This window comes from Sarcophilus harrisii, chromosome 2 (assembly GCF_902635505.1).
Source record: "Sarcophilus harrisii chromosome 2, mSarHar1.11, whole genome shotgun sequence".
NCBI lineage: Eukaryota > Metazoa > Chordata > Mammalia > Dasyuromorphia > Dasyuridae > Sarcophilus > Sarcophilus harrisii.
The window spans coordinates 593953755-593966599 of record NC_045427.1 but is presented as its reverse complement, the minus strand read 5'-3'; the positions used below and the strand labels follow the sequence as shown (position 1 = coordinate 593966599).

At 41.7% G+C, this 12845-nt stretch overlaps 1 protein-coding gene across 1 annotated transcript in view; it reads right to left on the bottom strand.

Moving 5' to 3' along the window:
* Window positions 1-1113: 1113 nt before the first annotated feature.
* Window positions 1114-12845, bottom strand: part of GPRIN2 (G protein regulated inducer of neurite outgrowth 2) — a 29178-nt gene continuing 17446 nt past the window's right edge. Inside the window, exons 3-4 of the mRNA XM_031956263.1 lie at window positions 9177-9277; window positions 1114-7712 (exon numbers count right to left, since the gene is read on the bottom strand). Coding sequence (XP_031812123.1) covers window positions 6079-7695 — 1617 coding nt within the window. The 5' untranslated portion in view covers window positions 7696-7712; window positions 9177-9277 and the 3' untranslated portion in view covers window positions 1114-6078. The remainder of the gene's footprint in view (window positions 7713-9176; window positions 9278-12845) is intronic.

Genomic DNA, 12845 nt, shown 5'->3' with positions numbered 1-12845 from the left:
TGTATACAAAAGAAGCCTCAACATAAATAAGAAAGGAAAAAATATAGGGATAGTTGGGTAGCTATTTTTTCTACCTAGCTAAGAACTGGTATTTTTAATGTGAATTTTGCTTTCCCTTCATATAACTCCCAGCATCCCAAGTGCTGAGATACTTAGATCTAGAAGAAAAAGATACCTGCTGTACCATCTGTTTAATTTAGTCCTTATTTCCTTTGAATATTGCCTCATATACAGATAGCACTGAAAAATGATTAATTTTAACTGAAATAGGTCCAGTTTCTTGCATCAACTATATTATTGGGAATCTTGAGAGAGAATGAATGTTTCAACTTAAAAGATGGGACATCTGGCATCATCAGCATGTACCCCAGGCTTTAGGAAAGATTTTTAAAAGCTAAGGGGGAAGGTAAGGAATTGCTTCAAGGCCAAAGTTTCCAAAAAGTGCTCAAGATGATTAAATAGTCTAAAAAATTGAGCAACTATTATACAAGAATAATTTCCATGATCAAGAACAGGGCCAGCTGTTTAAAAGAAACTAATGTGATTTCATAGCGAGTTCACAGATAACCTTTCTATTTTAAAAGGACAATGTGGTGAGGGGAACCTGCCAAGGAAGCATAGAAGCATGTGGTACATCCAATCAGGAAATCCAAAGCCCAGAATGAGCTAAAACTTGTTTCAAAAAGCAACAAAAAGCCTTTGTTCAAAACAAAAATGAGCCTTCAAGAGTAGGTCTTTCTCATCCCAATATCCCTCCTTTTACTAGACCAACTACTTCATTAAGAAAATCCAGGCTATGCATCTAGAACTTCCTCTTCTATATAAACTAATTTTTCTCTTTTTCATTATTTCTGTCCTCGAGAAAGAAGCATCTCTTCTTTCCAAGGTAAATTTTTAACCATCCTTTTTTTTTTTTCAAATGAATTTGACAAAAATAAACAAAACTATTTTCATATACAAAGAACAAAATGAGAATTCTATATGAGGCTGTGAATGTTACATACAGCATATTTTTTAAATCGATTAAATTTAGTGCATTGACCCATATTTTTGACCCCATTCTCCCCTACTTCCCCTAAGAACCCACTCCCTCAATTATTCTATATCTTCAACCTTTCCTTTTCCAATGGCTCCTGCCTTGTAATAGCCTATAATCATGCTCAGGTTCCTTTCTCCCTAGTCTGAAAAAGCCTTCCCTTTCTATTTTATCTCTGTCCTACCTACCTCTTGTCTTTTTTTTTTTTTTTTTACTTTCCTTTGCCACTGAGCTTCAGAAAATAATAGTGAGTATTCAGTGTCTCCACTTTCTATCCACTCCTTAATAAACTGACTTCTGACTCAACTTTGGGAAGTGGATAATCAATAGCTATAATAGCTTTCTAGTCAGTCATTCTCTTGAGAGTGACACTAATGATGACCTTCTCCCTGTACTTCCATGGCACTATACCCTTGACATCGTCTACTTTTCTGACCCCTCTTTCTCCCATTTGCTAGCTCCTCTTACTGACTCTAAGGAAATTAGAAAATATAGGAAGACTGTTATGAGCTGATAGAGTGAAGGAAACAATATGCACAAATAACTACAATATCATAAGTAAAAACATCACAAAAAAGCATTTACTCTGAATAAATGCAATGACCAGTATTGAATACAGTGATGAAAACTATCGATGGCAAATGTAGCATGTGAATAGACATTGTTACTTATACTGGTCATTTTAGATTGATTGTTTTCTTTGTTAAAACTGAGGGATAGGAGCAGAGAAAGCAGGGTAAAAAGGTACATTTGTTGTGATGTAAGCACATTAAGACATTCAAAGTTGGACAGGATATTAGGTTGTCCTAAAAGTAGCTAAAAATTACCCGAAGATACAATGACCAACAGGGAACAGTTGAGATTTGATTTCTATGGGAAAACAAGCAGAGAAGAGAACACCCCCATGTTACAAGAACCAAAAGACATTGATGGGTATACAACATTAAAGGTATGTGTTGTTTTTTCACGTGTGCTCTAGCCACACACATTCCTTGTTCATGTGCTTCAACTTGTAAGTGTTTTGGCAACAAGCATATCCCCAATGGTACATTATTCAAATTTACCCTTCCCCCTAAAGAGTATGATTATTTATGGAGAGTGAAATCAAGATTTATATCTAGAATTTCTGCTATAATTGTCATTATTTTGCTATTTTATTAAATGCCTTTGCTTTAGACTAAAAACCCTTCTGCATGAATAGTAAAAGTAAACATACTGGTGAACACCTATAAGCTATATTTTTGAAAGGAATCTAACCTACAAAATCTCTAAAACTTGGAGTAGCTTGGAGGAAGGGATGGTGTCTCAGGGTAAGGAGTCCCTCGAATCACTTAATTGTTAAACAATGGAATAGCCTGCCTTGCAAAGTAGTGAGTTCTATTAATGGATAATTTTTTTTTAAATTCTTAACCATTTCTCAAAAATACTATACAGGAAATTCAACTAGATGACTTTTAATATCGCTTCTAAATCTAAGATTGTATGATTCTAAAAAACAAATGATTAGATTTGTTATTACCAAAATTAATAAATAAAAAAATCCCCAGATTGTACCTTTTCCAGTCCTGTAAGTTTTCTTAGCCCAGCTTTCTCCAAGCCTACAGTTTTACCAGGAACACAAGGGACCTAGCCTATTTCACATTTCCCACTGTTCCTGAATTTCGATTTTCAAAAAAACCTTCACTTTAAAATCTTATCTGGCTTCTGATTTATGCTTATGTGGAACCCTTTTTGGCCTACCCCCCCAACAATGAGAGGTGGGTTTCCCTTGTCCCCTTTTCCCATCCCATGAGTGACACAACCCCAATTCCTAGACATGTGAATGAAACGAACCACCTTGATGAAGTTTTGGAAGCTGTCTTATTCATATAGCTTTAAAAAAAAAAAAACATACATAGTCATAAGGGAACCCAAAAAGTCATATTATAAAATCAAGTCACAACCAAATGACTGAACTAGTGACATTGTAAACATTAAACCACAGCAGGTGTCAGACTTGTGGCTGAATTGGACAAATGCATCTTCTTGCCCAAATTTAGTCATTAAGCCCACATTTGATAACTGACTTGCTGGATTTGGACTAATTAACTCAGTTTGAGCTTAGTGATAGTTAGGACAACACTTTGGGTTCAATCCCCATAGGGGCCGGTAACTTTGCACAGAAAAAAAGAATAATAACTCTTGGTTCTCTGACTAGAGGCTGAGATACTAACACTGGCCAGGGATTGATACTGTACCCTAAACCCAGCCATAAATTGACAATATTCCAACCCTAATTATATATCAATTGACTCCTAATCCCAAATTAATCCCTTAATACCAACAACAGACTGGGCTTCTAATTGTAGCCAAAGACTGATCCCTAAATTTGGTCACAGACTGACTCCCCAGTCTTTTATACAAATTGACTTTCTCCACCCCCAAACCCCAACCCTGGAGTCAGCCTACATCTTAAATCTAGTCACAGACTAACATTCCTCTGGTCCTGGATCCAGCCCTAAATACTGAGCTAGGACTGAACTAACTCCGATGACAAGCAGACTCTCTGATCCTGACATAGACTGACTCCTTAACTATGGCTACAAGTGGCCCTTGGTCTTGGCCATGGCCTGTAGAGAGAGAGCATGTATGTATATGGAAAGTGCTGGATTTGGAGCCAGGAAGAACTCAGTTCATAATTCACCTATGACACTTATGAACTGTTTGGCAAATGAGAACAGTTGGCTTATCAGGTCCCTTCCAGATCTAAATTTGTGCTCCTATAATTGAGAGCTAGCTAGAAACTGGGGCTTGCCTAACCTGGCCATAACCCTCAACAAACTCCCTGCTAACCAAATACTGAGCATTAATCCCAGGCGTAGATGCCTCCCTCCATCCTAGGCACAAATTTAGCCCTGGCCCTGACACAGAACTGACCTCCTTGATCTGGCCAAATTGAGTCCCTCACCATGGCCACAGATTGGGCTTGAGTCCTGGCCATGGGCTGACCCCAAGCTCTGGCCATGGATTCCAGCTCTCAGGGGAGAACAGGAAGAAAGTGAGGGCAGCTCAGCACAAGCCTGAATCAACTTCTGGAGCTATTATTTAGTAATGTCATCTTTGTACACTAAGGGTGGCACATTTTTCATGTTACCAAAATATTCCATGCACACAATACACTAAAATAGTATAAGGGACAACAACCTTACAGAGAAGAGAGGGAAAAGCATCGGAGGAAGCAGCGTGAACACATTTCATATTACTGGGTGGTATTAGCCCTTTCATTACATTTCAATTTTTTGAAAAAACAAAAACAAAAACACACAATGGGCATGTGCGTGCGCACACACACACACACACACACACACACACACACATGCATACACATACAAATCTCAAAACTAAGGCGCTATGCAGCATGGGCCAGTGCAAAAAGAATACAGATTGGGTTCACTTTGGTACCAGAATACTACGATGGTTTCTTTCTTTCCTTTAAAAAAAAAAGTCAAGAACCCAAGGCTCAGATCTTTCCCCCAAACAAAAGGGAAATGTGAGCATTAGTTTCTCCTCTAGATCCAATTTTCCCAGTTTAAAAACGGCAGATTTGCAGGCAGAGACTGGTATCCATCCATATTCCATGATCCACATGGGAAGATCCAGAAAGACCTTGAGAGCCCACTTGAAAACATGACAATCCATCTGTGGCCAGGACCATGGGAGACGCTTTACAATGCATGCACTCCCCCTGAAGTGCCTCTTGTGCCAGGGACCAGACCCTGCCCCACATTCAGCAATGTGAGCCATGCAATGTCAAGAAACAAAACAAAATCCCCACCAGCATCGTTAAAAAGGCAACACCTGGGGGTTTGCAGCTTGCTATGTAAAAGCTATGAGCTAAGTTTCTGTGGGGAACTACAAAAATGACAGGATGATACCCCTGGTCCTTGGACTTGGGAGAGTAAAGGGAGAGATTGCCCCTTTGAATGTAAGCTACGTTTATATGCTATAATTTCTCAAGATCGTGACGTGATCACATTTATGAAAGGTGGGACTTCCTGTGCACCCCAGCACTTTTGTCTCTACTTTCCTACCAAATGTGTTGTCCAAAAAGGAGCTGACAAACTTAATCATACCGAGATGTACACACTCACATAAGGCTTAATGTGTGACACCCTTCTTCAGGGAGCATTTGCATTTTAACAAGTGCCAGAGAGTCTCAAGCTAAAGGAATGATGCTCCAATCATGGAATTGCAAACTGGTTTACAAATATTAAGGGGACAGAGATTCTTTTCAGGTGTCTCTGAAATCAAACCACAGGATTTACTGATACCTCTGAAATCAGATATCACTAACTGTCCTGTCTATTCACAAAGTAAGTCCCAGGCACAGGTCACACATACTGCAATTAAATGTTTTCTGAAGCAGGCCTTTCTTTAGGAAACAGTTCATTCTACCTGTAGTGAAGAAATAACTCAGAACTAACAGAAGTCCCCGAGCAACTTAGTAATTCATTAACTGAGCAATGACGGAAAGGCAATCACAATCAGGTGGAGGGGGGTTATGGAGAGGGCTCACATTTGGTTTTGAGGTTTCATAAGACTACAGCATTAGGTCTGAAATGAGGTTAACCAACGTAACACTGAAAACAAAAAAGAACATTTTGAAGCTAAATTTGAAAGCTTAGTCCCCATTAAGTAGAGATGCAGTAACAGACTCTTTAAAAACCCAGAAATACTCCTCAGTGCTTATGGCACCTAAATAGATGAGCTGGAGTCTAGCTCCAGCACAGGAAGGCAGAGATGGGTGATGAGTCAACAGGCAGAGATTTTTCAATGGCAGTCAACTGACAATTCCCATCTCTTTCTTTTTTCCTCCCACTTGAGTTGACTGGGAGTGTTGCTAATTAAGTGACTGTCTCAGACACTTCTTATCCATCCAGGCTGGCATCCCAATCCCAGAGGGCTTTGTAATGATTTTTTTTTCCTGAATAATGCATCTTCTATAGCAGAGGGAACCAGTCATTCCCAGAAAGTCTGAGAATACAAAGGAAAGGGTATCCTTGTTATTCCACAGCTGTGCTTGAGTGGACACAGCAACTGGGACGTCTCAGGGACTGGATCATGGTTCGAAAGGGCCTTCTTTTCCCCTCCTTAATCAGGGCCTCCTCACCACCTGGTTGGGTACCCTCTTTCGAGGGAACTGTCTGGAACTGTTCAATCTGAATCTCCAGATGTTTCTGGATGGCCAGGCCCAGAACTTCTGGATCAACTGAAGCTCCATATACCTCCCAGGTCATCCCCTCTTCATCCCACCTGACCTCACGCACTGGGGACTTGGGCTCCTCTCTGCTGACCTCTAAGTTCACCTCTGGGAATACATGGGGGGGCACCTGGTCTTTGAGTGGAGAGGGACTGGTGGCCACAGCCTTGCAGGCTGTGGATGGAGCTGTCTGTACCTCAGCATCCCTGCACTGCAGAGAGCTCAACGGCCCCAGTGCTAGGTCGCCAATGGAAGTCATGGTGGACACATCTTTGGTCTTGGTGACAGGGTCTGGAGTTGATGGGTTTGCCAGGAGCGCAGAACCTGCAATGGATTCCTGCTGTGGGCACTTGTTCGGAGCATAACAATGGATGCAAACTGGCGCCTCTTCCGCCAGGCGGTGGTACCTAACCAAGTGCTGGTTATGGAGGCCAGATTCACTCACAGAGGACACCAGCTTGGGAAATGGCAGGATCTCTGGTGTAGACAGGACATGGCAGCATCCAGGGACGCCCATTTCATTCATGGGGCACAGCATCCCAGGGCCAACCTGCAGGGACGGGATGGGCAGGGGGTGGCAGTAGGCTGAGTGGGTATCATTCGTCCTCACAGCACTCTCTGCCTGCCGCGGGCAGTAGGGAGAAGAGGCGGTGTGGATGTGGCCAGGAGCCATGGGCACAGAGCAAGGCGGGGTGCTGCCTTGGGTCCTAGCCCCTGGGTCCTGAATTGAGTCACTCCTAGAGCTGTTCCCAGGCACAGAGGCGGGTAGGATGACTTCTGCATCCCCAGCAGCCTCACCACCTTGGGAGAGCAGATCCCCTCCCACATCATCAGTCGACCCTGGGAAAGGCAGCTGTTTGTCAGAGTCCGTACTGTCATAGTGCCCCAGGCCAGGCTTCTGCATGAACACGCTCTTGGGAAGGAGATTGCTTCTTTCACTTGGCGAGGACCCCAGGGCAGAGCAGCTCACGCTGGCCTCCATGGGAACGTTGAGGCTGAGATGCCGGCACCCCGAGGCTAGATCCGAATGGCTCCGCTGCACGACCACCCCTGGCACCCCCAGGCTCGAAGGGGACAGCTCCCTCTCCCCCATGGAGTACACATTTCCAACAGTGCTGCTCTTGGAACGGAAGGCGGAGCTCTTGTCCTGCCAGGGGCAGGGTGCCTGCTCTGGGCTCCCTGCTCCCAATGGACTTCCCACTTCGCATTCCGCTGCGGTCCCCACGACACCCTCTCCAGCCAACTGGCTCGGCTCAGCCTCCCCGGTAGGACTTGGGCAGACGGTACTACTGACACTCTTGCGGAGTTCCTGCCCACTGGCTGGTCTGTCAGTCAGTAGACTGGAGGAGCTCTTGGACAGGGGCTGGCCGTGGAGAGTCGACGTGGGCTGGCACTCTGGATGAGAGTCGCTGGTGGCCATGGCCAACAGAGGCTTCCCTGTGGGAAGAAGAGACCACTTTCAGAGCCCTGGCAAAAGGTAAATGGCAACGGGAGCTAGGGGGGGTGCAGTGGACAGAGCACCGGCCCTGAAGTCAGGAGGACCCGAGTTAGAATCTGCTCTCAGACACTTAACCCTTCCTGGTGTGTGACCCTGGGCAAATCACTTAACCCCAATTGCCTCAGCAAGGAAAAAAAAGTAAATGGCAAATAGGCATGATTCAGCTTCACCAGTCCAGAAATTCAATTTCCTTAAATTTATCAAGTTTATATTGAATGCTCAATTATAATAGGCCCTTTGGAGGATACAAAGAAGACTAAGATATTTTCTAATCTCTAGGAGTCTACCATTTGGCCAGGGTAATTAATGAAGGGAAGTCATGAGGAATAATGGAAAGAGCACCAGGATTCACAAGATTTAGACTTTAAGCCTAGTTCTGCTTCTTGCTTGTAATGTGACTTTAGATAAGTCACATAGTTTGAACCTCAGTTTCCTTATGAGCAAAACAGAGATAATAATCACTGTCTTGCCAATCTCACCAGTTTACTATGAAGAACAAACATAATTATTTCCAAGACATAGAGCATAGCAGAGAAGGAGAGCATACAACAGCTACTCTAAAATCTTGTGTGTTCCTTTGTTTCCCAACCAGTCTTTGTAATATGGATTTATTTCAATATCTTCTCACTGGAGGGAGTTGGATTGCATGATAGAATTTTATCCTAATTCAAATAAATATGTGGATTTATGTAAGTCACTAACCTTCAATTTTCTTGTCTGTAAAATGGGAGAAATGATTTCCTAATAGTTCTGGTAAAGTTATGAGCTTAAAATAAGATGAATGTGTAAAAAAATTTTTCACAGAATTGAGAATTATATACTGAAGTTCAAATAATTCCTTAGATTTAACAATGGGTATAGAAGGTATTTCTTAGGGAGTCACAATGGACCTCTTGAATTCCATTCGCTTTTCCTATTCTCTGAACTTGTTCTCATTCTCTTAGAAACACTTCCAAAAGAGAAGCGTGGGGGGGAGGAGGGGATGAGGAGAGGCAATGGGTTGGTGATGGAGAAGGTAACAGGATGTCCCTTTAAGACCTGTCCTAAATAAGATTTCATGTCTGTCATCAATCCATCCTCCAAAAAACAAAAACAAAAACAAAAAAATATGAGACCAGTTTTCAAAGGAAGGATTTAGTTTAAAGTAAATGTGGGCTTGTTAATTGTGGGCTTAACCTATCAAAATGTTAGTATTCTTTTCAGCACCTTCAGGTGAGAGAATCCAATGATTTTCATTCTTGTTGAGCAAGGATGGGTTCTGAAAAAGGTCATTCTACACAGACATGATTCCTGCTTCTAGAATCTAACCATCTCTACCCCATTTTTGAGCCATTGGTAGGAGGGTATGGAATTAATTAATAATAACCAAAGTAGTGCCCCGTAAACAAAATCTACCTATTTACCTTCCAGGATTTTTTCCAAAATCTCAGGTCAACTAGGTTCTCCCTTTTGGTCTCATCTTCTTACTGAGGCAAAACAGCTCAGGGAAACTTCAGAATGGCCTCTGGAAACATGAAAGAGAGAGTAGCTCAGTTTGGGAGGAGAAACAAGTTAGGAAAAGGATGAACCAAAAGCCACAAAGATCAACAAAGCAAGAAAGAAAATCAAAATTAAAGAATTAAGACTCAGAGTTTAGCAAGAACAGAATTCACCCAACAGCCAATCAAGGTTGACTAAGTAGGTACCATTTGCCATGTCCTGTACTGGACTGTGGGGATACAAAAAATAAAGGAACAGAAAGAGGGAGAAAAAGGAAAGGAGGGAGAAAGGAAGGAAGGGAAGGAGAGACATATACACACACACCGAAAGAGAAAGAGAGAGAGAGAGAGAGGGGGGGGGGGAAAGGAAGGAAACAGTGAGAGAAGGAGGGGGAGAAAGAGAGGAAAGGAGGGAGGGAGAGGAAGAAAGGAAGGAAGGAAGGAAAAGGAAGAGGGAAGGAAGAAAGGAGGGAGGGAGGGAGTAATGGAGAGAGGGAGGGAAGAAAGAAGGAAAGGAGGGAAGGAGGGAGGAAAGGAGAAGGAAGGAAGAAGGAGGGAGGGAGGAAGGAAAGTCTTGTCATAATGGAGCTTATGGGAGGTGGGGGGAACACTATATATACATATAAAAGAATATATAATAGTTTAAAAGTGAGTATAAAAGAATTGTAGGGAGAAGAAAGATTCTATCAAGCAATCAACCAACATTTATTAAGCATGTGAGGAATACTACCAAGTACTATTATCCGGGGGCATCAGGAAAACCTCATAGAGCAGGTAACCCTCCCTGAAGCTGAGCTCTGAAGGGAGTTAAGGATTCTAAGGTGAAAGTGAGGAGGGAGACCATCCCAGGTATGGGGAAAAGCTTGTTTAAAGGGTCAAGGAGGGAAGTGAATTGCTTTACAATTGCCTGCAAACACAGCACATATCTGTCTTCAATATACAAGTTCAACTCCTCATATCTTTCCAGTTAAACTGTAAAGTTCCTCTTCTCCCCACTCTATTTATAACTTCTAACTTGCCTCCAAACTGAGTGCCCAGATCTAGTTGTGCCCAGTGTAGGTTGGTAGGCTTCTAAGACCCTCTGACTCCTTGCTCAAATTAATACACTCACAGCTGTACTTTTCAGATCAGATTGCTGTGGACAACCTGGGCAACAGAAAACTTCCTTTGTAATCTAAGTGAGGCTGAGAAATCGATAAAATGACTGTTTCTGATAGTTACCAAGATGTTCTCACAGCAAACAAAACCAAACACATCCTGACACGTGGAGTATGCATGTGCTCAGAATTGCAAAGTAAACAGAAAAGGGATTACAACATTGGCTATGGATTCATCGAAGGCAGGATGTTTTCCCCCTTATCTTTTAACTTCCTTCAAGGAACAGTTGAGGAGAGGAGGTCTACTCTAAAACGTCTTTCTTTTTTTTTTTTTTTTTAATAGTATTTTATTTTTCCAAATACATGTAAAAATACTTTTCAACATACATCTTTATATGGCTTTGTGTTCCAAAATTTTCTGCTTACTTTCCCCTTCCCCAGGACAGCAAGTAATCTGATATAACTTAAAATTGATATATATAATCTGATATAGATTAAACATTATTTCCTAATTCCCAAATTTTTAGTGACCTCTCTTCTTTCTTTGTTACTTTGTATATCTTGGAATATATTTGGTATTTTCTTGTCACCACTAGGAACATAATCCCCTTGAAGGTAAGAACTGTTTGGATTTTGTCTTCATTTTAATAGGCCTAACGTCATGCCAAGTCACAGAGTAGGTGCTTAACCCATGGGCACAAAGGAAGGAAGAAAGGAGGGATGAAAGAAGGAAAAGAAGGAAGGAAAGAAAAAAGGAAGGAGGAAGGGAAGGAAGGAGAAAGGGAGGGATGAAAGGAAAGGAAGGGAGAGAGGGAGGAGGGAAGGAGGGAGGGAAGGAAAGAAGGAGGGAAAAAAGGAAGGAAGGAAGAGATAAAAGGAAAGGGAGGGAGGGAGGAAGACATATTTGCTGAACTGAATTTCACTCCTTCCATAGAACTGATTTAGCTAAAACTAATTTGTCTCCAACAAAATGATTGGCTTGTGATTAAAAGATAGTGACCTATTTTATGTTCTATAATTGCCTGCAATTCTTCCACACCCTTCACTAGGTTCTCCCTGCTCTCACTTTTTTTTTTAAACCAGACCTTTTTGCCAGGTTTTCCAGTACTGGAGCTAGGAGTAGTCAGTGATAAAATATAGAGGTTTCCAAATGGACTTGTGACTTATTTTGTTGTCTAATGCTATTACTACTGGATTACTTCTCCCAAAAACTGCTGCTTTGAATCCTCCTGGCTCCTCCTACTTGTCTGATTATTTACCAATCTGTTGGGAGTGTTGAAGACTTGGAAGACGCCCACCATTCCTCCAATATCTTCACCCTCTTATCTTTCACAGGTATTCAAATAAATACAGATAATTTAGGAAGCTCCTGTTTGCCAAAAAAAAGAGTTTTGCTCTTTGCAAAGCCCTTTTTAAAAAATTTCAAAAAACATTTATTAAGCATGAATCATGTGAACTACATTGAATTAGGAACATAAAGATGAAATAATTTATAGCACTTGCCCTCAGAGTGTATAATCTAACAGAAAGGAATAAGACATGAGCATGAACAATATTACAAGACAGACTATGACAAATAAAAAGGGAAGATCTAGACAAAAATACTTCAAGACATTTGAGAATGGATAGATCATTTCCACTTAGAGGACCAGCGGTCAAGATCATATGAATGAAATGGCACCTTGAAAGAAAGATGAGATTTTTGAGGAGAAGGAAGACCATTCTAGGAATAAACAATGGCAGACATGAGGGAGGGCAGATAAGAAAGAGAAATGGGAAATGAATATGTCAAATGCTTAACTAAGTAGTTTATTTTTTGTTTAATAAGCAAGGATGAGCCACTAAAGATTTTTTATGCTGAAGAATGGCCCAATCCAAGCAATCTATTGTTCATATGGGTAAAGGATAGATAGAGCATATGGGTCCATCCATTTTTTGATGAATGGAAGTTATCATAAAGAAGAGGTAAAAAGGGCCTAAGGTAGTTCTAAGGAGGAAAGGAAGGAGAACATAAAAGAAAGGAAAGATTGGGGAGAAGTGAAGGAAGAAGTAGGGGTGGAACCAAGATAGAAAAATAAAGGAAGGGATTCACCTGAACATTCCTAAATTCCCCTGTAAACAAATTTAATATAATGCCTTCAAATGCATGCTGGAGCAGTTGATCCAGCAGGACAGGGAGAAACAATTTTTCCAGCTCAAGACAACTTAGAAGGCTGGGAGGAAAAATTGTCTCACTAGGGTAAAAATGGAGCATAATCCAGCACAGGTCTCCGCATGACAAGTCAGCAGCAGGTTTTGGAGGTAACTGAATTGCCTGGAGTTCTCAGCCCTCAGGCTGTAAGGGAGTTGGACAACTGGTCAGAAGGAGATTAGAGGGAACCCTTAAGTGCTGGCATTATACAGTATTCTGTTGTGTCACCCATACTCATTTCTGTGTCATAATCCCAGAGCAAAAAGGAGCAACAGCATGTCAGAACTTTTGACCACAGTGGGACTG